The sequence below is a fragment of the Musa acuminata genome, chromosome BXJ1-10 (genome assembly GCF_036884655.1).
Source record: "Musa acuminata AAA Group cultivar baxijiao chromosome BXJ1-10, Cavendish_Baxijiao_AAA, whole genome shotgun sequence".
NCBI classification, from domain to species: domain Eukaryota; kingdom Viridiplantae; phylum Streptophyta; class Magnoliopsida; order Zingiberales; family Musaceae; genus Musa; species Musa acuminata.
This window is the reverse complement of record NC_088336.1, coordinates 7124586-7146424: the sequence shown is the minus strand read 5'-3', so window position 1 is coordinate 7146424 and position 21839 is coordinate 7124586. Positions and strand designations below refer to the sequence as shown.

The 21839-nt window shown below is 36.4% G+C and overlaps 1 protein-coding gene across 3 annotated transcripts; it reads right to left on the bottom strand.

Moving 5' to 3' along the window:
- Window positions 1–6784: 6784 nt before the first annotated feature.
- On the bottom strand, window positions 6785–16199 carry LOC135595164 (squamosa promoter-binding-like protein 12). 3 transcript variants are annotated; one of them, XM_065085723.1, is made up of 7 exons: window positions 16046–16198; window positions 14227–14352; window positions 13307–14007; window positions 12868–13004; window positions 11148–11411; window positions 7210–7560; window positions 6785–7133 (listed from the first exon to the last, which is right to left on the bottom strand). In XM_065085723.1, exons 3-6 carry the CDS (start codon window positions 13969–13971, stop codon window positions 7250–7252), a joined length of 1377 nt encoding a protein of 458 aa, XP_064941795.1. In that variant the 5' UTR covers window positions 13972–14007; window positions 14227–14352; window positions 16046–16198; the 3' UTR covers window positions 6785–7133; window positions 7210–7249. The 3 variants fall into 3 exon arrangements, 2 of the variants coding, with proteins under 2 accessions (XP_064941795.1, XP_064941794.1); XM_065085722.1 differs by having other exon boundaries at window positions 14227–14370; window positions 16046–16197; XR_010480296.1 differs by lacking the exon at window positions 6785–7133 and having other exon boundaries at window positions 7423–7560; window positions 11148–11239; window positions 11350–11411; window positions 14227–16199.
- Between the last annotated feature and the right edge of the window lie 5640 nt (window positions 16200–21839).

The window sequence follows — 21839 nt, the reverse complement described above, 5'->3', positions numbered from 1 at the left end:
CAATTTGATTTGAATGAGTTTTATCTAAATCATAATATTGATCTTGCAAAATTGGAATCACAAATAATATCTTTTGGTATTAATGAATTGATACTCACAATATGAAAGTATTGGTATTCATGACTTGAATTTGATTGAAACATTGCATGCTTAAATTAATCATTCTCCTATGTTTCAAAAATTCTTTAAATGCCTTATGTGATGATTGAAAATTAATTTGCTTTATGATAAATCTATATATACCATTTTGAATCTCTTGACAGTAATGTTGAGATTTTGATGAATTTGACGATTTGAATTTGAATGAGTTTATATTCAAATTATGATCTTGACTTCCTAGATTTACTACTTGAGATTTTTGTTAATCACAATCTCTTCTTTGTACACCTACAATTTTTGTTATTTATAAAAAGAAGAGATTTGATAAAATGAATCATTGTTGACTTAATGTTCGGTATCATGAATACTTTATTATCATACATGAAAATAGTGATAAATATTTTGAAAATAAATGTTTGTATCTGATTTTACATTTTGTGCATGATGAGTTATAGTGATGATTGAAACAATGATTGAAATGATATAAATGATGATTTGGAATCATGCATATAATGATGAGTTTATATGTTTTGAAAATATATATGATGATTTGGTATTATGCATGCAATAATGATGCATGAAATGATGAAATATTCATGATAAAATTATTATTTTGATATTCATGACTTGAATCTTCCTTTCTTTTTGCCAATGACAAAGGGAGAGAAAGAGTTGCTAATGTGCTATCTTGAATTGATGTAAAGGGTCATCTAAAAGAGAAATTAGCTACCTTGCACAAGTCAAGAAAATGCAAAAACTTGCTTACTTTCTTGCACATCTAAACAAAAGATACAAATGTAACACTTGCCAAATTGTTTGATTGCCTCATGTAAAACATGATCCCTTGCTAGTTTGGTATTTTGCTAAGGAAGTAAAAATGACACTTCTCAAAAGAGAAGAAAGAGCTTGCTTTCTTGAACATCTTTAATTTGCTAGCTAGTATGTAGTAAAACTTGCATATCATAAAAGTTGCTTGCTTGTAGAGAAGCAAAGAATTGCTATCTCGAAAGAAGCAAAAAATGCAAAACTTAGAAAACTTGCAATATAATTGCTCTTGCCATGCTTTGTATCAAAATTAGGTTGATATCCTTAAAAACATCGCATTAAATTTTTTAGTATCGCAATGTATCACATGTATCGTAAATTAAAATTGTTTAGACTATTATCATATCATGTTTAACAATTGATGTCTTTCATGACATGATTTCTTTGCATTTTTGTCTTGTATGTATCATGTGATGATTGAAATATTGATTGATGCAAATTCATAATTTATGTAAAAGTCTAAATCATTGGTTCCTCTCCTTCTTTTCGGCAATGACATAGGGGGAGAAAGATTGCTAGCTCAAGGCAAATGCTGGCTAGCTTGTACTCTTCCCTTCTTTTCGACAAAAACAAAGGGGAGAAAGCTTTTGCTAGTTAGAACATGCAAAGAAAAGCAAAGTGAAATCTTGCACAAGAAACAAGTGTTGAATTGTCATGATTGAACTTAAGAATCTTACTATGCTTATATGTTGTGATGAAAATCTAGCTTCACAAAAACTTGAATATCTTTTAAAATAGCTAGAGCTACTTCTCCTTTTGTTGATGACATAGGGGGAGAAGTATATTGATGAGTTCATGCATTGAATTGAATATTTTATATATATTTGCATGGTGGTTTAAATGTTTTTCATAACATGTGATGAATGTTGCTTGGATTTGGGATAATCCAAGTATTCTATCAATGACATATTGATAGGAGGAGTTTGGTTAAACTCCGGGGAGTTAAGGTTAACTCTGGTAGTCATCAATTAGTTGTCATCATAAAAAAGTGGGAGATTATTGAATCTCGAATTTTGATGATGAAACTAATTGATTATGTTTAGATGTTTAACTGCATTTTGAGTGATGCAGGTCTACTCGATCAGGATTAGACAGTTGATGCAGGAGGAATTGACATTGCGCCGGAGGAGATCACGTCAGGATATTGGACGGCAGAACGCTTCGGACGTCGGGCATTGGGCCAAGGAGAGCGGAATTGCGCCAAGGATATCAGGGTTGCGAAGGTCAACCGCCGATTGGGCAACAAGGTGCAAGAGAGGACGATGCACTGAAGAATCGGACGAAGCGCTAACCAATGACGTGCCGGGCAACAGAATGTCAATTCGCGTTATAATAATTGTCTAGATCGGAGTGGAGTTTTGGTTTGTGTGTGCAGGATTAACTACGATAACGATGAAGACATAAAGTGAAACAAAGTGTCGGAGTCAAGCGCGAAGGATTCGTTGAGAGTTCGAGAGTCCGACGAAAGTCCGAAGGTTCGTCGGGAATGCTGTCGGAACTAGCCAAGAATGAGTAGGGAGCTTGCCGAAGGGTTTTCGGAAGCTCGCCGGAAGGTACATCGGAAGTTCATGGAGCTCGCCGAGAAAGATCGTAGCTTGCCGAAGAAGCTCGTCGGAACTCGCCAAGATCAAATCGTGAAATCTAGGAGCTTGTCGGGAGTCCGCAGAATGGTTTCCGAGAGTTTATCGGAAGACCGTCGGAAGTTCGCCGGAAGAAGTCTTGACTTACGAAATTTATAATAGCTTAGTAAATGCCTTTAAATTCATAGTTAGCACGTTAATTAGTGTTAAGATTATGTGTTAATCTTATAACCCAAGTAGGGGTCAATTGGGCTCGAGTTCGGACTGGTTTGGGCCAAGTTTGGAGCCCAACCAGTGAGCTGAAATAGTGTAGGCGGTGGCACCGCCCAGCACCCGAGAGTTTGGGCGGTGGCACCGCCCAGAACCCGAGAGTTCCAGTGGTGGCACCGCCAGAACTCTGTCAATGTTGAAATTGATAGGCGGTGGCACCGCCAGCCTTGGAAACCCAAGAGAATTCAAAATTTGGAGCCCAAATTTGAATCCTCTTGGGACCTATAAATACCCCTTAATTCTCAGCTGAGAATACAACCTTTGTGAAGTTAGAGATTGAGATAAAGCCTTAGCAAAGTCTTCAGCAAGTCTTGTTTTCAATAATTTAAGTGTTCACCTCCCTCAATCTCTTTGAAAATCTGTAAAAGTGTGAACCACTTGTAAAAGGTTGTAAGAGGGGTATTTGTCCTTTCCCTTCAAAGTGATTTGCTAGTGGAAGTTGGGAGCCTCATCGAAGAAGGCTTCGCAAGTGAATGTAGGTCATTTGACCGAACCACTATAAAATTAGCGTGTTCTCTGATTTGCATTTACTTATTGCTATTTACCTTACTGCAAACCTTCATACGTGCTTTACTTCCTCATTACTTTTGCTGCACACCTTTACAAATACGCTTTCAAGTTAAGCACTTCCGAGTTCGGTTTTTATCGTACAAAAGATTTTTCAAAACCGACGTTTTAATCCGCTGCACTAATTCACCCCCCCCCCCCTCTTAGTACCGCTCCGATCCTAATAGTAAGAAGGTAATAAGTGAAGTTTTATCTATGCTTTCGTTTTGATGTAGTAGATTTAACTTGGTTTGGTTTAATTTTTTAATCTTATTAAATTTAAATTTGGGAAGACTCGTAGGTAACTTAGTTGCTGATGAAGTATTCTTATATCCAAGAAAAATTTGACATGTTCAATTTTCTAAAATTGCATATGCTTTTCGATATTCTAAATGTTTTTGTTTTTGTTAGACACATTATCATGTGGGGATGCTTTGTCCAATTAGGACCCTCGTATATTTATATCCTCGATAGACATATCATATACAATAAGTTATTTATTTTATTAGACATATCAAATACTCAAATACTTATATCTTAGAGGAATCATCTACGGAAAGATGCTTTGTCAGGTTAAGGTGTATCGGGTTCTTTGACATTTATATCCTAGGTAAATATATCATACATGAAAAAGATGTTTTAGCCGATTAGGATGCACCAAACACTCTCTAACACTTTTATCTAGATATATTAGGCGTAAGGAGATGCTCCAGCTAATTATGGTATATAAATGATTTGAATACTTACGTCCTAAGTGGATGTATTCATACATAATATAATGGTTTGCCTAATTAGAACTCATCAAACTCTTAGATGCTAATGTCCTACTCGAACATATCATGTATAAGAAGCTATTTTGACTGCTTAGAGTACGATTTATAGTTTAATGCTTATATCATAGGTGAACATATCATGCACAATAAGATATTTTTTCAAATTAAGGTGCATTAGATGCTCTAAACCCTTTTGTTTAAAATGGACGTATCAGACATAATGAAATGTTTTTCCTAACTAAGTTGTATCATAATATTTTGGATACTTATGTCCTAACTATCATGTGTGAGAAGGTGATTTGCCTGGATAGAACACATCAGGTGATTATGTTTTTGATGGATGCTTCATGTATGGAAAGATATTTTACTTAATTATGATATATTAGAATCATTAATATTTATATCTTAGGTGAGTACCTAAAAAAAAATTATTTTACCCGATTAAAATACATCAAATACTCCAAACATATTTATCCACGATGGATACATCAAGATGGATACATCGGGTGCAACAAGATATTTGAAGTAATTAAGGCAAATCAAGGAGCATTGATGTTAATGTCTTAGACGGACGCATTTGCTTTACCTGAAAAAATAATATTTCAAAAACAAAACAAAATTATAGCCTGATTGCTATGAGAATAAAGAAGTATGTCCATGCAATGTGGAGGTGAATCCAGCTTTCATGACATAGCAAATAGATATAAGGAGTCCAAACATTTGGAGAAGGTTAATCTCCGTTGAGAATACTGAAGTTGATACTTTCAGATTGAACAGAATTCCATGAGAAATTTGTCAACAACATATGCAATAACATGGCAGCAATAGTGCACTAATAACTACAACATGGTAGAAGTTTTGCTCATCATGCAGCCATTGTTACATTCACCAGAATCTAAAAGCTACAATATGGTAGAAGCAAGGAGCAACGACAATCGACCGCATCCGGTGCGGTGGCGATTGAGAGCACAGATCGAGCGACGACAACGGTGGAGAGCGTAGGTCGAGAGTGGCGGTGGCGGTCGAGAGCACAGGTCAAGTGATGACGACGGTGGAGAGCGTAGGTCGAGAGTGGCAGCGGCGGTCGAGAGCACAGGTCGAGCGATGACGATGGTGGAGAGTGTAGATCGAGAGTGGCGGTGGCGATTGAGAGCACAGGTCGAGCGATGATGACAGTGGAGAGCGTAGGTCGAGAGTGGTGACAGCGATCGAGAGCATAGGTCGAGTGGCGACAATGATCGAGAGCATAAGTCGAGCGACAACGACAGTGGAGAGCGTAGGTCAAGAGTGGCGACAGCGATTAAGAACACAGATCGAGCGACAACGACAGTGGAGAGCGTAGGTCGAGAGTAGCAGTGGCGGTCGAGAGCACAGGTCAAGCATCGGTCGAGCAAGAGCGTAAAGAAAGAGGAGAAGAAAATAAATGGTTAGGTTAAAGAATGTATATTTAATAATTAAAAATAAAAATATTATTTTTTTCGTCGATAAAATTAATAACATAAAAAAAATTTGGGTTAAATGTTTTCTTTTCGCAAGTATAGAGATCTAATTCTTCTTTAAATCATTGCTTTTTTAGAAAATGATTGTGAGTTTACATCGATTATTGGCATACTTGACCTAGAGTTTTTCGGGGCGCTCAAAACTAAGTCGGAGATGATGCATAGGAGGACCTTCAAGTTGTGGTTGATGAGACATCGGATCCTAGGTAACTGCAACCTGTGCTAGTCATGCAAGAAGTGTAAAATAATTTGCATCATCATCTCCATCAAAAACTTTAATATATGGGGGAAGAAGTATGATCCTATAAGGTGACTTGATTGAATGTAGTGTTTTTGTGTTTGAGAAAGATTTGATTCATCTAATTTCTATCTAAATGAATGTATCCAGCAATGCTCTTCTTATGTTTAAGTTAGTTTGTTGGATAAGAAAAGTTGGAAAGAATGTTGAGAGTTTAACTTGTGAAATGAAGATGTCCTCTGGTTATTTATTACATTTGTTTATGTCATGTTGACATGACATGCTTTGCTGTTTGTCGTAGATTTAACCATAATTATCATTTCAATTACCTATTGCGGTTCTTTAAACTTCTTTAGATCTTTCATTTAAATATATTTTATATGTTGCGGTTCTTTTTTCAATAGATTTTCCCTACAATATTTCTAGTAATCATTTTTCCATTAATTATAGTTTCAATCTTTAGATCAGTCCAATAGTTTGAAGTGCTCTTTGAAATATTTTATTAATCGATCAAGTATCAATATGAAAACACATCTTAATACAAATATACAATGTTTATTTCAATTTTATTATTATTTTATCAAATCATATCACACGATACAAGTTGACGTATCAACCGATATATCGATATCATACTGGTCTGACAAGTTAGAAGAACCACTTGTTGTGTTAACAGGTTACCGAGTCTGTGACAGCAAACATCTACACTCAATCCAATTATTCATGTTATAGTACTGCTTGTTTGAGATCAGTCTACATGACTTTAGTCTCACAAGCATTCAGCCTTAGATATGGAGTAGCAGCAGGTTAAACTCTTGGTTTCATCTCAATTTGCTTCATGACATAAACAGAACATGAAACTATGAGGACATGCAATGCTTCATAACCAGCAACACAATGATCCTCATCTCCATTTGTAATCGAGCTGGAGGTAAACATGGCAGAGAAACTAGAAATCAAACGACAAGAACAGCTTCATGACCATATTTCATTCAGAATACAACTGTAACGGCAGCAGCTAAGTCCAAAAAGTTCTCAATCATAATAACTTAATATTGGCTGTCATCATCAGCTACCACTAACTAGAAAAAAATAGATCAAATGACGACGCTCATTGCATTTCATTCTTCACCAAAGCATTTCGACCTGGACGAGGAGAAGAAAGCAGTTTCGAACTTGGATTATTCACTAACCAATAATATCGGATGGCACAAAGGCCATCAGTGCAAGGTTGCCCAGCATCTGGAATTTCTCGATCCATTGAGGTTGTAGTGTAAACAAATTGGGCCAGCAAAAGTATCACCTAGCATACAAAAGCTCCAGCAAATGAAACATTTGTGGCACATTGACCAACAAGGCAACTGAAGCAGAAAACTGACCTTGAGTTCAGACAATCCAGTGGTCATCCGATTGTAGACATCAGTGAATCCGAGTGGAGTCAAAAAAAGAGGTTTGGAAGGGTGCTTTAAGCAGCTGAAACTCCTGGAACTCACCGATTTGCAGGTGAACTGGCAGCATCATCAGATGTTCCAGTGGCTGCTCATCTTGCAAGATACCTGCCGTTGAATCAGCCATGTTCACTGCAGGCTGAGTGGTACTCGCATTCTGTGTATTTACAAACTTCATAGAACTTGGTCCAGCTAACCAAGAATCATTTGACAGAAGAGAGAGAGCACGCCGAAGATCCGGTGTTATGTTCGTGTTAGATGCAAATGCAGATGCTTCCAGATCTGTAAAGCATAAGAACATCACTTTATTTAACCTTGATTGTACAAACTTCAAGGTCAGCTTGAAAATGAAAACCACTACATCTAGATCAGTACAAGGGAGTGTGCATCCATCATAGGTAACCAACTAAAAAGAATGGCTTCTATACATAACTTCCCTGTTACGGATAGGCTGAATGGATGGATGTCTTCACATCAGTCGACCATAAAAAGAAGATCAACCCTATCCATCTAGGGACTATCAATAATATAAGCAGTCTTGTCCTTAAAAACAAAGAAGCGGTTTCCCTAACTCAAAACCCTTATCACTGAGGTCACTAAGTAGTAACCTTACTTTTGCACTCATGTTCATCTTCTATTCAATCACCAATATCCAAAATAGAATTCTGTACATTGAACTGTCACATAATGGTAGTTTCTTGTTGTCCATGACAAAGAATGAGCAAGTGAAAGCACAACAGAGAACTTCAAACTGTGACAAGCAATCAAATGAAGTTTGCAGTGTTCATAAAGAAATGCTGCGAGGATTCAAATATAGCTGGCATCCTCCAAATCAGTCAGTAACTAGAACGGAAAATGTCAGTGCTGTTCCATACCAGCAACTCAACAAACATGAAGAGTAAATTATCGTGACAGAGTACGAATTATTAAGATTGTGAGAAGCAAGTATACAAACATCAGATGAAGCATTTTTGGAGTATTGAGTGTCAAAACCCAGAAGGAAATGGAAGCAGTTGTAAAAGGTCCAATAAACAAAGAATTGATCCTTGTAATAAATAAACATGTAAGATCTGGTAGACAATTTACACGGATATACTGAAAGATTAGTTGAATCCTCAAAAGAACCAAATGATGTCAAAGAGTTTGTATTTGAAATACAACTAAAGATGTCCTATTAAAGAATTGTGTCAATCTTGACTAGATGAAGCAATATGGGTTTGTTGAGTGTCAATACCAAAGGGAAAGAATTAAACATTTAAGATCCAGTGGACAATTTACATGGATATACCAAAAAGTCAATGAATCCTCGGAATAACCAAACGGTATCATGACATGAAAGAACCTGTATTTGGAATACAATCTAAAAAGAGACAATAGAACAATCCAATTCTCATAATTTATAAGCAACAGAAGGAATGCAGGATTCCAAGGACTACTGGATCTAGGCAGCATCATGGTATAACAGAGGTTTGTAGATTCTATCATATGCTTGAGTGTGAATTGGACATCATCATCAACTAGTTGCTGCTTAGCAGCATCTCTTTGGGGATCGACTTAGATAGGATGATCATGGAAACATGATCAAATGCAGAAATAATGCATCATGCAGCATAGGTCTCATCTTAGGCTTCCTGCAAATAGTATCAGGTCTGGGGTTCGAGCATATTAACTAAAAACTGATACTTTATATTTAAATTTTAATTGATAAAGTTCTTTAGGAGCCTCAAGGGGTTTGGTTGACCGAGTGAGTGCTAATATGTAAATCAAGTCAGCTGGTAATTCCTCCCTAAAAATCAACTAGAAGATCTTAACTAGATTTTGATTCTAGGCCAAATATAATCGAAAAACAAAGACTTTACATGGTTTCCCACTTTGTTTGGACTTCAAGTTCTAAACTTTGAAAATGTCAAGTCCATTGATTGATGTTTCACCTGATCGGTATGAAATGGGTGGTATATATCAGTCTGGACATGAATTGACTACTGCCTTTCTGGATCAGTCCAAACGGGAATTGGCACATGGACTACCGCCTTTTTGGATCAGTCCGATCCAGACCTTTAAAAATAATTAAAAATAGGCATTCGCGAGCCCTCTTTTCCCCGAATGCAAGCCCTCATTTCTCCTCGTATAGCTGCTCATCACTACTCATCGTCTGCCCCGCTGCCCTCAAGAATGCTTCGTCCTCTTCCTCGTCCTTTATTGTCTTCTTCCTCCTCTTCCTTCATTGCTTCTTCTTCTTCCTTTCTCTTCCTCCTCCTCCTTATGTTTCCTCCTCTTCCTCCACCACCTTCTATTCTTCTTTCCTCTTCCTTCCTCCTTAGTTTTCCTCTTCTCCTTCTTCATCTTTAAAACACCAATACATACTGTTGTATCATGTGTCAGGACATCAATACTGACTGGAACATACCTGTCCAGTCATGGTCCAGTATACAAAACAACAATCCTTAGTCAAGTCTCAATCTAAAGAGGTGTTATTTGCCGTACCACGTGTCAGTACACCAGTACTGACTGGTACATACTGGTCCAGCCATGGTCCGGTATACAAAACAGCAATCCCTAGTCAAGTCTCGATCTAAAGAGGTGATACTTGTGGATCATAAAGTACCATCATAGTGAAATAACAACATATTTTTCAGGGATGCAAACCTTTTCTTCACCCTTTTCCTGTATAACAACATAGTGAAATAACAACATACTTGGTTTGGTTTCTTTTCTCTCTCTTAGCTCTTCTAATATCTCTTTTTCTAATATTGCATCAGCAGTATAAAGAATCAAGTAGCTAGGCACCCCTTATTTTAATTTCTATTTGAACCAGTCTTAAAACCAAAAAAATATATTTATCTATCTTCCCTTTTCCTCTCTTAGCTATATTATCTTTTCCACTAACACTTCTACTACTAATTAGATAGCAAAACAGAATCTGTATTTCAATTCATATATCAGCCAAAATCAGATAGGACAGCTTCCTGCTCTACCCGTGTAGATTTTGACAGCACCAAAATTAAAAAGGCTAGACGTAGATATTAATTGCAAATTTTGCAGAAAATCTCATTGGCTAGAGAAAATATCTTACATTCGAAAGTATCAATGGTGATGCATTCGAAAGTATGAAGCTAAAACTGTTTGTCAAAATCATAGTAAAGAAAGAAACATATTCCAAATGCAACATAGAAATTCATAATTAGCATAAAACTGCAAAAGGAATATATCAAGTTAAATGAAGAAATCCCGATCTGATCAGCATGATCCATCTTTGCATTTCAAACCTAATATCTGCAAATATATTCCCAACATAGATATAGAAATTCATAATTAGCATAAGACTGCAAAAGGAATATCAAGTCAAATGAAGAAATCCTGATCTAATCAGCACCCTCCACCTTTGTATTTCAAACATGAATAATTGCAAATTAGATTGATGATGCAATGCATTCTATGTAACAAAGCTCTGACATAGAAAAGCAACTAATTGTTCCATTTTCACATACTTAGCTTATGCTCATCAACAACTTAAAATTATGTATTATTTATGCAAATGTTTTCATTTAGACTGTCATTGATCTGAAAGTTGATATTAAAAGTAATATGTCTTTCACTTATATTTCGACATGCAAATAAGAATGCCGAATGACAATTTAAGCTAGTGCAAAATGTCTTACTGAGGAAAGGAACATATAATACAAATTCTCCCTTATTAAAGACCACAGCTGGTCCTTCACATGCCATAAATGGTGCAGGCAGAAAGAGACAACAATGTTAGCATATGTGCACCTATAGTACGTGCAGCAGTTGTGAAAAGAGATTAAAAATAGCATAAAATAGGCATTTCCTTTTCTCAGCATACAATTGAAGTACATAAAAGGCACTACCTTGATTGAGGACCTCGGCTGCTGTGCCCTTGAATGACAAGAGTCTGTCCAAGTCATGATTAAGAGTAGAAGCATTGTTTGGTTGACATATGCTGGAAAATTGTAGCTGCCCATCAGTGCATCCTGCTTTATTTGACTTTGTCCAAGACTCTTTAGCTTGAAGAAGCTTGAAGCTGCCTAAGTTATTCCGTGGGAAACTTACAGTGGTTGTCACATGACCCAGAGGAGCTCGACCAAAAACAAGGTTCATCTGATGTCTATCATCTGTGTGGTACCACATTGTTATGAAACATATGTATCAGTCACTTTCATACAAGGTGAAAGGTGACAATCAAGGAATCTACAATCATGCAGCATATACAGTTTAAAAGAAACAATGTAAGAGCCTAAACTAACAAAGAAAAATTCCCAGAAAACAAATGTGATTATATCCAAAGTTTACAAATATACAATTGTCTCTACTCTCAAGTGGTATGAAACTGAAAGGGATAGAAAGATAGTACTAGTACATCGACCATTGGAAGTGCTAGTCATTCACATAGGTGCCCAGTTAACAATCAATTCAATCAGTTTCAGAAGATCTCCCACAGCAACATTCAGAAATAGCATTAGGCATCCATAAAATTTTCTGCCAACAAGTAGCAAGTGTACCATACATGTTATATCAGGCCTACAAAAGCCAATATTTAGTTGCTAATAGAGATTCACTGATATTCTCTATGGTTAGTTGAAATTAATGGACCTGAATTTGGTCAATCTAGTCCATTGAGGGTCCATATTCAGAGGCTTGGATGCACTACCCTACAATGTGCTCTCATATCATGTCCAACATGTTCCCGCAGAACAGCAGAACAAGCGGCTCTTTATATTGCTGCCGAACACAGCAGCACAAGTTGTGTCAGGTCATGCTGGTCTTGATGATCTGGTATCAACTTTAACCAGCTAAAAACTGATTGAATATTCAAAATAAGTAAAATGTTAGAAAAAAGACAGTGATCAGAAAAGAAAATGAAGAAAAGGTTCGAGTAAATGGGTCTAATAACAAGACAGTGAACCAGCCACTGCCATTGGCAAAATCGACAGTGTCAAGGAGCAAAGAAAAGAGTGAACCAGCTGCTGCCACAGTAGGGAGTGTTCAAAAAAAAGTTACCTAAATAGACTTAACTGATCAAAACCTTGACTTAAATCAAACTTCAGTAAAAAGATTCAGTTAGACCCTTAGGTTGAATCCAGGATGCATCAAAATGGCAGGGCACCATACATAACTGAAGTAGACAGTGAACAATATGAAACCAAAATAAATAAAGTACCTGCATTATGTACATAGAAGCTATCCATGTGAAATGCTCAGAATTAAGACCATTGGTGCAATTACTGCAACTTAAGAATCCATCTTAGCCCAGTTATTTAACTTAAAGCAAGAAAAATATAATATTAAAAGATCCACTAGTTGCAGAAAAAGAAAAGTTCCAACACCAATTTAGGAAAAGAGACAGTTCAAGAGCTAGTGATAGCAACTTGCTCTTAATCATATGTATGGATCAATTTCTTTAGTAAAAAAAAAAATGTTCTTTTGAAAAACCATCAAACCTATCGATCAAAAATCTATTTTTCTTTACAGGAAATGAGACACAACTGCTTGAAGCTAGCATATGTTAGAGAATCAAGATTAACTGTTGTTGCAACTTGTAAATTTCAGGGGCTAAAAGTTGAGTAATACCATAATATGATGAAGAAAGCCTAGAAGAATTGAATGAGATTGCTGTTGGCTGTGGCTTTCTGCGACGTGCATTATGATCTGATAAACGTCTTCGGCAACTCCGCTTTTTCTGATCAAACTCGGACAAATCATGGAACCTGGAAGATGGCCAACACTATTTTCAGACTTTTTGACTTTGTCAACTAAAATCATTGAAGAACATTATGCCAAACATAATGATGCAACCATATATCTGGAGAGCATCATAATCCTACAAGACAATACTATAACCAGAATACACTTCCATATAATAATACCCTAATCCAGAGTTATTACTATTTATCATCATTCTTGTTAAGATCTCAAATCCTCTATCATTTGGCTCCGAGTGTTTTATTCACAATAGCCATCTAAGTGTGTTCCCTCAAAGTAATAGCCATCTAACTGAAAATAGCTTCACCTGCTACACTGTTGACAAAACCTGCGCTCTTTACCAGCTACAATCACCTTGGGAGACTTTGAGTGGCTTTCACAGACTCTATGTTTGCGATGATAGTCTTTCGCTGTTGTAAGGTCAATGTTACAACCCTCAACCTGGCAATAAGGACTCTGTAAGTTCTGTTGAGACACCCTAGATTTCTTGGCTAAGGCAGCCGATGAGGTCATAGTAGCTGAGGAAGACAAGTTTTTGATGTTGTTCACTGAAGCAACATCTTCGAAGTAAGTTGGCCCAAGCTTTAAACCTGTAAGTGGTTCCTTAGGGTGGTCTGCAACGACTGGTACAGTCGAAGTTCCAGAATCCTCAACCCTTGCAATAATATTATTGTCCAGGTTATGAGGGGCCCTTCCAGCGGAATCAAAGTTGAGCTGTGATTTTCTCTTTCCTGCCCCAGAAAGGGAATCAACAGATGCTGAGATGGAGCTTTTGGATGAACGATTACCCAATTCCAGAACAGAGGAGGCACCACGACCAGACGAACATACAGATCTATTGCAAATAAAGGCACCACCATCAATCTTCAAGTCAGGTACTTGTGCAGCTTTAGAAATTTCACTTTCTTTTCCACTGAATAATTCCAGAGTTTCCCAATCCCAGGGGAACGGAGTTTTCGGAACCCAGTCCATCAAAGAAGCACTTGTAGCAAGATTTGAAGTATTATTCTGTTCAAGAGGTGAAAAATAAATGCAGCATTAGGTGCTGGATCAGGCAAGGATAAATTCAACAAGAAACTCCCACACGGCTCAGGCAATCTGAAACAAGGAAGTTCATATAAAAAAATTCCAGTGGACTACGCTGTGACTTCTTCCATCCTAATAACCAAAGCTTGTGAAAGTGAACTGTAATTAAAACTTCGTCGAAGGAGGAAGAAAAATTTTTACCTCCAGGAGTCATGCCAGGATGCAATCGATCTCCAGACGCATCGACAGCCAAAAGCAGTACGTGTTCATTAAGAAGATATTGAATCCCAACGCTTGTATTCCTCAGTCCCGGATAAAGCAAGTTCCCTTCACCGAGAATAATGACTGAGATGCATATGGAAGTTACTTTCACTTTCTTTTCTTACAGCTGAAACAAGAACGAAAACACAAGAAACAAATTCCCAGATATATTGGTTTAATCTGCCATAAATCTGTTCAAAGCCCGTACCATCGTATAGTCGATGAAGGAATTAGCACAACAAGTTTGATGCTCCCGGAAAAGAAACCAACACTAGGCTTTTCCCTCTCTATCAAAGACTTAAAAGTTCGCCAAATTTTTGTTTCACTCAAAAAAGACTTCTTATTGTTCTACCACGAACCATTCTTCAGATTTGAAGACAAACGAGCAATAAAAAAGTCAACTTGGGGGGACGAGATCTGACTTCCTACTCTTGGATGGTCGACGGTGGAATTGATTGAAATGGAGAAAGGCGCCACTCCTTTTATTTCCTTTCATTCGAGCCTCTTCACCTTCTCCATCGGTTGACGCACCAGTACATCGGGAAACACACAAAAAACGAGATCTTGAGGAAAAGGGTTGCCGCAAGAACAGATCAAACAAAGCGACCATTCGTGAAATGCGAAGACGGAAGCCGGTACACGCACATGGAACCACGACAGTGAGGTTCTGTGCCCTTTCTCCCCATTTATTACCGCAGTCACCCACCGAACAGCAGATAGACAGGAACTAAACCTTTTTTGCCCATGAAAGCAACTAAACACAATCGTTCTCGCCACCAAAAAAAACGTCGACAAATAAACGGAACGAAAAATACATCATTTCCGAACTACAATTTTTTGTTCCTTTACTGTTGAGCTGACCGTCTATGGTTCAGCGAGCTTCAACAGCTCATAACCCTTTTTTTTTTTTCTTTTAACCTAATCTTAATTCATATTACGAGGGTGTATGATAACTGCAAAAATAAGCAGGACAACAACGAGGATAGCATGGGTGATTAGCAAAAATGAGGAGAAAAAATTAGAAATCCAAAGAAAAAAAAAAAAAAAAAATAAGATCTATATTAGAAATCCAAAGAAAAAATTAGAAATCCGGTAGTATTTTTATTCTAGATTAGATCAGATCTATAATATATTCTAGATATTATGTACAGTGATATGATTCTGGTATCCTAATTATTCTCTTGTGATTGTTATTAAGGTTTTGAATAAGAGATTAAGATTTATATATTCTTTATTCTTATAGTAGATTATCTCTATATGATTTTTATCCTTCGTACTGAAAAGATTTTTAACATATATCTTAATGTTATTGTGATTCTATTTTATTTTACTGCATGTTAATATTTATTCATATATAAAAATTTAATTTCATTTTATATTCCATCATTTACACTTCGCATACACTCACTAATCCTGCTTTCAAAGGATATCAAACAGATCACCGGAGAAGATGCGATTGGATTATGTTCTTGGTTAAAAACCTCCATCTTTTCTACCCAATCTTGATACGAGAATAAAAGCGACTACTTTTTGCGTCCGCATCGCGTAGGCAAAAAGAACACACAAAGTAAGTCCAAAATCCAATTTTTACGAAGGACAGAAAAAGAGAACACCGATGAGGAACTAAAAAGGAGTCGTCTTTAACCCTAATTATTAATTCCATCCCAAGTTCCAACTGGGAGTGGTTGGGACATTGAAATCGGAGCCGTATGCGGGTGCAGCGTTGAAATGAGAGCGGAAACTGCAACCAGAAACACACCTTTAGGCACCGGAAGCGATCGCGTGCGGACGCCTGGGGAGCTCCGGATCTCTCCTCCCTTCTCTCTGCGGCACCAAGAGCGGCACCCCTCACTTTTTGTCTCGAGACAGAGAGACGAGATGGTTAGGCAAAGATGGCAACTGCGATGTGTCGAAGGAGAGAGAGAGAGAGAGAGGAAGAAAGCAAGAGTTCGACTATAAAGAACAATTGGCCTCGTACTTGAATATAATTACAATCTTAACCAATCATTACTACACATTATTAGTCGGGATTTGGTCACCCCTTTCAGAGGGGTTATGGTGCTTCCGGGGGAAGAGAAGATGACAACTCCCAGAGAAGAAGAAAAAGAGAAGTAACTTTCTGAAAGGGAAAGACGAGAGATAAATGACAGCTTCGAAGCATGCATGCATTAGTGGATCTAAAGTAATTTAATTTCTCTAAACATGAGAAAGAAGAGAATTTCCAAACGTAATCTGGTGAGTGTTGACTGTTGATATATGATCATATTCTTGTTCTTGAGGGAAAACATGGTTATGAACAGGATATCCGGAGGTGCAAGTCAAAAGTTGTTGCTTTGGCAGACATCTAATTTCTAGGTTTTGATCCTCTTAGGGAAAAAGACAGGATGAATGATGAATCACATGGTTCAATAAGATTATCCTGTGTCCAAGATATGTTTCTGGTTGAAGTCTCACTTGTGGCTTGTAAGCAGTATCAGCCTGCCGCACATAAAAGATGTACTACTGCACCACAAAGAACTCAATTGTCAACCCTTGTGTTCTCTGCGATGAGGATGAAGAAGCTAGAGATCACCTGTGGTTTTGTTCATATTCTGAACATTGAACTCTCAACCCGAGGATCCTCATAAACATTCTTCCCATCATACACAAGAGTGGCTAGCACTGTCTTAAACTGTTTGGTTGGAGACAATGGCACGTGGAATACTAGGCAGCAATGCCCAGCAACCTGTTCATGAGTGTGAGAGCTAGTTTGGGTGGGTTGACTAATTTAACCCATCTGACTGTTCATACATGTCAGATCAACGTGTGGTAGTTCAAAGACTATTCAACTCATCTAACTCGGGTCCTCAAAGACACACGAAAAGATTTTAATGTCATGTCTTCATGATGAAGCATCAACAGCAAAGTGTGGGCCGAGGAGCCATTTTGCAGTGTTTGTTCATTTGGAGGCTCTTTCTTCTGTCATTTTCTCGTTGCCCAAATACAAAGAAGTTATGGTAAGCATCAAACAAAGCATGTAACAGATGCCAGCGTCGTTTAAGATGAGATTGGTGAACACGTCTGCTAAGTTACAAGATGAGACATGTGGATCAAACCTATGACCTTTTGACGTTGTTACTGGTTTCCTCTCGATGCTGAGAAGCTGAATCTAGCATTTGTTCTCCCCAGCAAGCAGTAGCACTTTGTGTTATATCTCGAGCTTGGAGCGAATCAACATATTTATGTGTTGGAATTCATGACCTAAACCTTGTTCATTATAAGCACTTAAGATGCAGCTACCTTGTGTACTGGTTGTTGACCTTCTTGAGCTTGGAGCTAATAGGATGCAGCTACCTTGTCATCCTGAGCCTCCTGTCCACCATCTCTCTCTCTCTCTCTCTCTCTGGTTGCTGCAATCTCCCCTACTTCCTGATCAGACATCAGGAGATCTGCTGCATATGATTGTTGAGACCTGTGAAACTAGCAATTGTTGCATAAGTCATCTAAAAGGACTGTAACCATGATCACCACACTTCAAGGAACAACAGCTTCCTTGACCACAAGGTGAGACAGATGGGTTCTAGCTACTAAAAATATCATCAACATAATTGCAGAAGATTAGCAGTACCCAAAAGTATTAGCTAGTGGGCACCATGTGTTGGGAAAGGGATACAATTTTTAAGATGTTCTACAATTAAACAAAAATAAAAAATAAATAAATCAAGGTAACATGTAAACTATGGGCTCCACAAGCAACAAAAATATACATGATTACTTGTAGATCAATTAACTGTCTATTATGAGGTCAAGACGGATAGAAATAATAGAAGATAAGAACAATAATTAAAGAAGCTTTATTGTAGAAATGAAATAAGCTTTAGCTTGAATCTATTAACATATTCCCTCTCCTATTTATACAGATTAGGAGGAAGGATTTCCCTCAACAGAATAAACAGAATAGAGAGATTTCCTCATATAATTGAGAAAATCTTATCCTCTATCAAGTTGGGAAAATCAGGAAGATACTTCTCATCTTTCATAGAAAAGTAACAAAAGAATGCTAGTATGTGTAATCTGGAAGTACAAATAATATGGCTGTTATGGAAGCAACATAATTGTCAAAAAAAAGGAAAAGAAACAACCCTAGTTTTCTGTATATTAGCACAGAATCACATCAGTCCCAAGCATCATAATAACAAAGATCATATTTATGATCCTTAGCTGGAAAGGTTTTGATCGACTCCATGATCTGATCCACGATATAACTATGTAAGATGTATTTCGACGTCTCCGGTGACACCTGTATGGAGATTCCCTTCCATCGAAATCAAGTTTGGTTTCTTCTTTTTGCTGTGGTACTTCGTTGCACAGTACCACTTCCAACTTCTATGTGAGCTTAGTTTGGCTCTGAACAACAAGTGCAATAGTATAAATGATAGTGATACATGAACTTTTGTGCGCATGCATGATTGTGAAATTGCTCTTTAACAGCAAGTGCAATAGTACAGATGATAGTGATACGTGATCTTTTGTGCGCAAGCATGATTGCGAAATTGCTCGGTAATAGTTATGGAAAGTCTTTCTCTACTTATTGAGATAAAGCGACACACTTAGACTCTACTTAAGTATCACACAATTATATATTATCTTTTGTAATTAATTATAAATATTGAGATCCCAATTAAAAAGATAATTTCACATAATTAAAAATCAAAAGAGATCAATTTTATTGGAGCAACGAGATTAAATATTTCACTTTCATAAATATAAAGATCTCAATATAACTTTTGAAATTGCAGGGGCCGAGATGCTAAAATTACTAATTATGAGAGTAATATGTAATAATCCATATACATTAAACTATCTTATCATGATTTATCTTCTAAGTCTGAATCATGATATAATGTGTTCCGTGATCTTTGATTTCTTATATGCGGAGATACTTTTTCATTAAAATCAAGATTAGTTTGTTCGTCATCTTGCAGTATTATCTATACAACAACACAACTATCAACCTCTATAAGAACTTATTTTGGCTCTTAAATGATAAGAACAATAGTGGATGGATATGATAGTGATACATGAAATTTTGTGCAAGCAGGATTGTGGGATTATATCTTTTCAAATCTAAGTGATTAATTATTGAGCATCTGTTATTTATAGAGATAAGATGACACACATAGACTTCAATTATAATTCTCATATATCCAAACACTCTATCGTGATGCATGAAATTTATATAAAAATATATAGTTCTTGTAACAAACAAATTCCCTCAACTCTTGTAATCTCATTCGATGATAATGTAGAAAATAGCACACTCGGACCGCGTTGCGTTGGTTTGGCTACTTGTCGATGCTCCTTAATCAAAGAATGGGTAGCTGTAGTCAAAATCGGAAAATGATAGTGTGCTTGTACTGCTTGGCACAGGCCAATCTTTCAAGATTGGTTCTGATTCTGGAAGAGAAATGATTAAGTGCCTTGCATGATTGATCGGGTGGCAACGCAAATTGTTTCTGGACCGGTCATGGGGAAAACTAATAGAATAGTTTGGTTAATGTTCATGTCCACCCCAAATTTAGCCAACTTGTAATCACACAACGAAAGTTGCTATTACCATTAGTAATGTGATGTGAAATGGAAAGAACTTCAGAAATTTTTTAACCAAAAACCAATAAAAAGATTATTATTTTTTAGTTGAAATTGGTTAAATGACAGATCATAGTTTCTTTTCTTAAATTATATGTTTTTTTTTTAATAATAGTTCCTAATATTAGATGATGAAACCTTATTTAATTGATAAGATATATTATAGACTGATTGGATTCTAATGAAAGTTATAGCTAATAGACTAATAAAAAGGAAGTCTATATTAAAGTAGAATTCTTTAGGAGATGTCCTTGATACGAGGAACTCTTATCCGATATCCTTGATGGATTGGCTTCTGATGAAAGTTATAGCTAACGGTTAAGATAGAATTCTTTATGAGATGTACTTGATAGGAGAAACTCTCATAATTACTTATTATAGACTCTCTGCTCTCGTCTATATATAAACAAGACATCTAAGGACTAAATGACGTATGACATGTACGACACATGACATATGATAAGTACAACACACGACGTATGATGGACATGGATACGTGACAGTCATTGAGAGATTACAGTTTCTCTCTTATCCTCTTTATCCCTAATCTATTAATTAAGTGGTCCTATGAAAAGATAGGAAGAGAGAAGAATGAGAGTCTAACTCTCATTGTAGATCGATAGTGATTTTTGGATTCGAAGACCGTGCCCCTACAGATCTGATAAAGTTTTTTCCAAATGACATCGAAAAATATGCATAGTAAATTCGATCTATTATTATTTGATTTCAATTCGAAAGTTTTTCTGCATTATATATATCATATTATAGATTTTATGCTTACAATTGGTATCACAACCTAGTTTTTGAAATCAAATATTTTAGATTTATTATTTTCTCGGCTGTAGCACCAGTGTTGCATGCGACCGTTATGACGGATATGTTGTAGCAACAACTATGCTAGGCAGCGTGTGATGGCCCGGGTCGAGCGCTTGGTTGGTCGCGCAAGCAATCGTGCATAAGCGATAGCGCACACACATGACGACCGCATAGTGGCGGCTGCGCACGCGTAGAGGTTACATCTAGGCAGCAACCGCATCTAGGCAATGCTAATGCACAAGCAGAGGTTGTGCCCAAGCGGTGGCAGCGCATGGGTAGAGGCTGCACCCAAGCAGTTGCTGGATTAGGGTTTCAAAAGGCAAATTATAGTTTTCCCCTTTTTGAGATTAGGGTTTCTTTAGTCAAATTATAATTATACCATTATGAATTTTATTAATTCTATTTTATATTTATCAATAAAATTATAATTTTGCCCCTATGAAATTGAGAATTTATTTTATATCCTCAATTATAAAAATGATCAATATGACTGATCAATTTTTATTTTTTGACTTGCTTAATTGGGCTAATGTTTAATCTCAATTAAATAAAATTTATTAGTTTAATTCAAGATTTTATAGGAAAAAAATTATAAATTATGGTTTGACTTATTGATTACCTTTTGCATGTAGTAAATAAAATCTAATTATTATTCTTAAATATTTATTTGATTATTCACATGTATATATTTAAAATTGTGAAACAATATTTATCTTTCATATAAAGGCATGATTTATCTTTCATCATGATTACAGTTATCATATGAGTTTTTTCTTTTACTGATTAATATTAAATAATTATTATAATTATTCTTTTATTATTAAACTATTTTAACATAAATTAGATTAAAAAAATTTGATGAATATTATTTATAACTCATCTCCCTAAGTTTTATTTGACTAGTAGCTTCCAAAATGGCTTAGGATGATAAACTTATGAGATGTGAATTACAATAAATGTCTTATCATTTATAAAATAATTTAAATTATATTTTATATTACTGTATTGATCTTGTAGCCACAAAGTGACTTAGATCAATGGCTTATAAAATTACATTAAGGAATTAGTCTTAAATAACATCAAGGAAATAATATTCACAATGACACGAG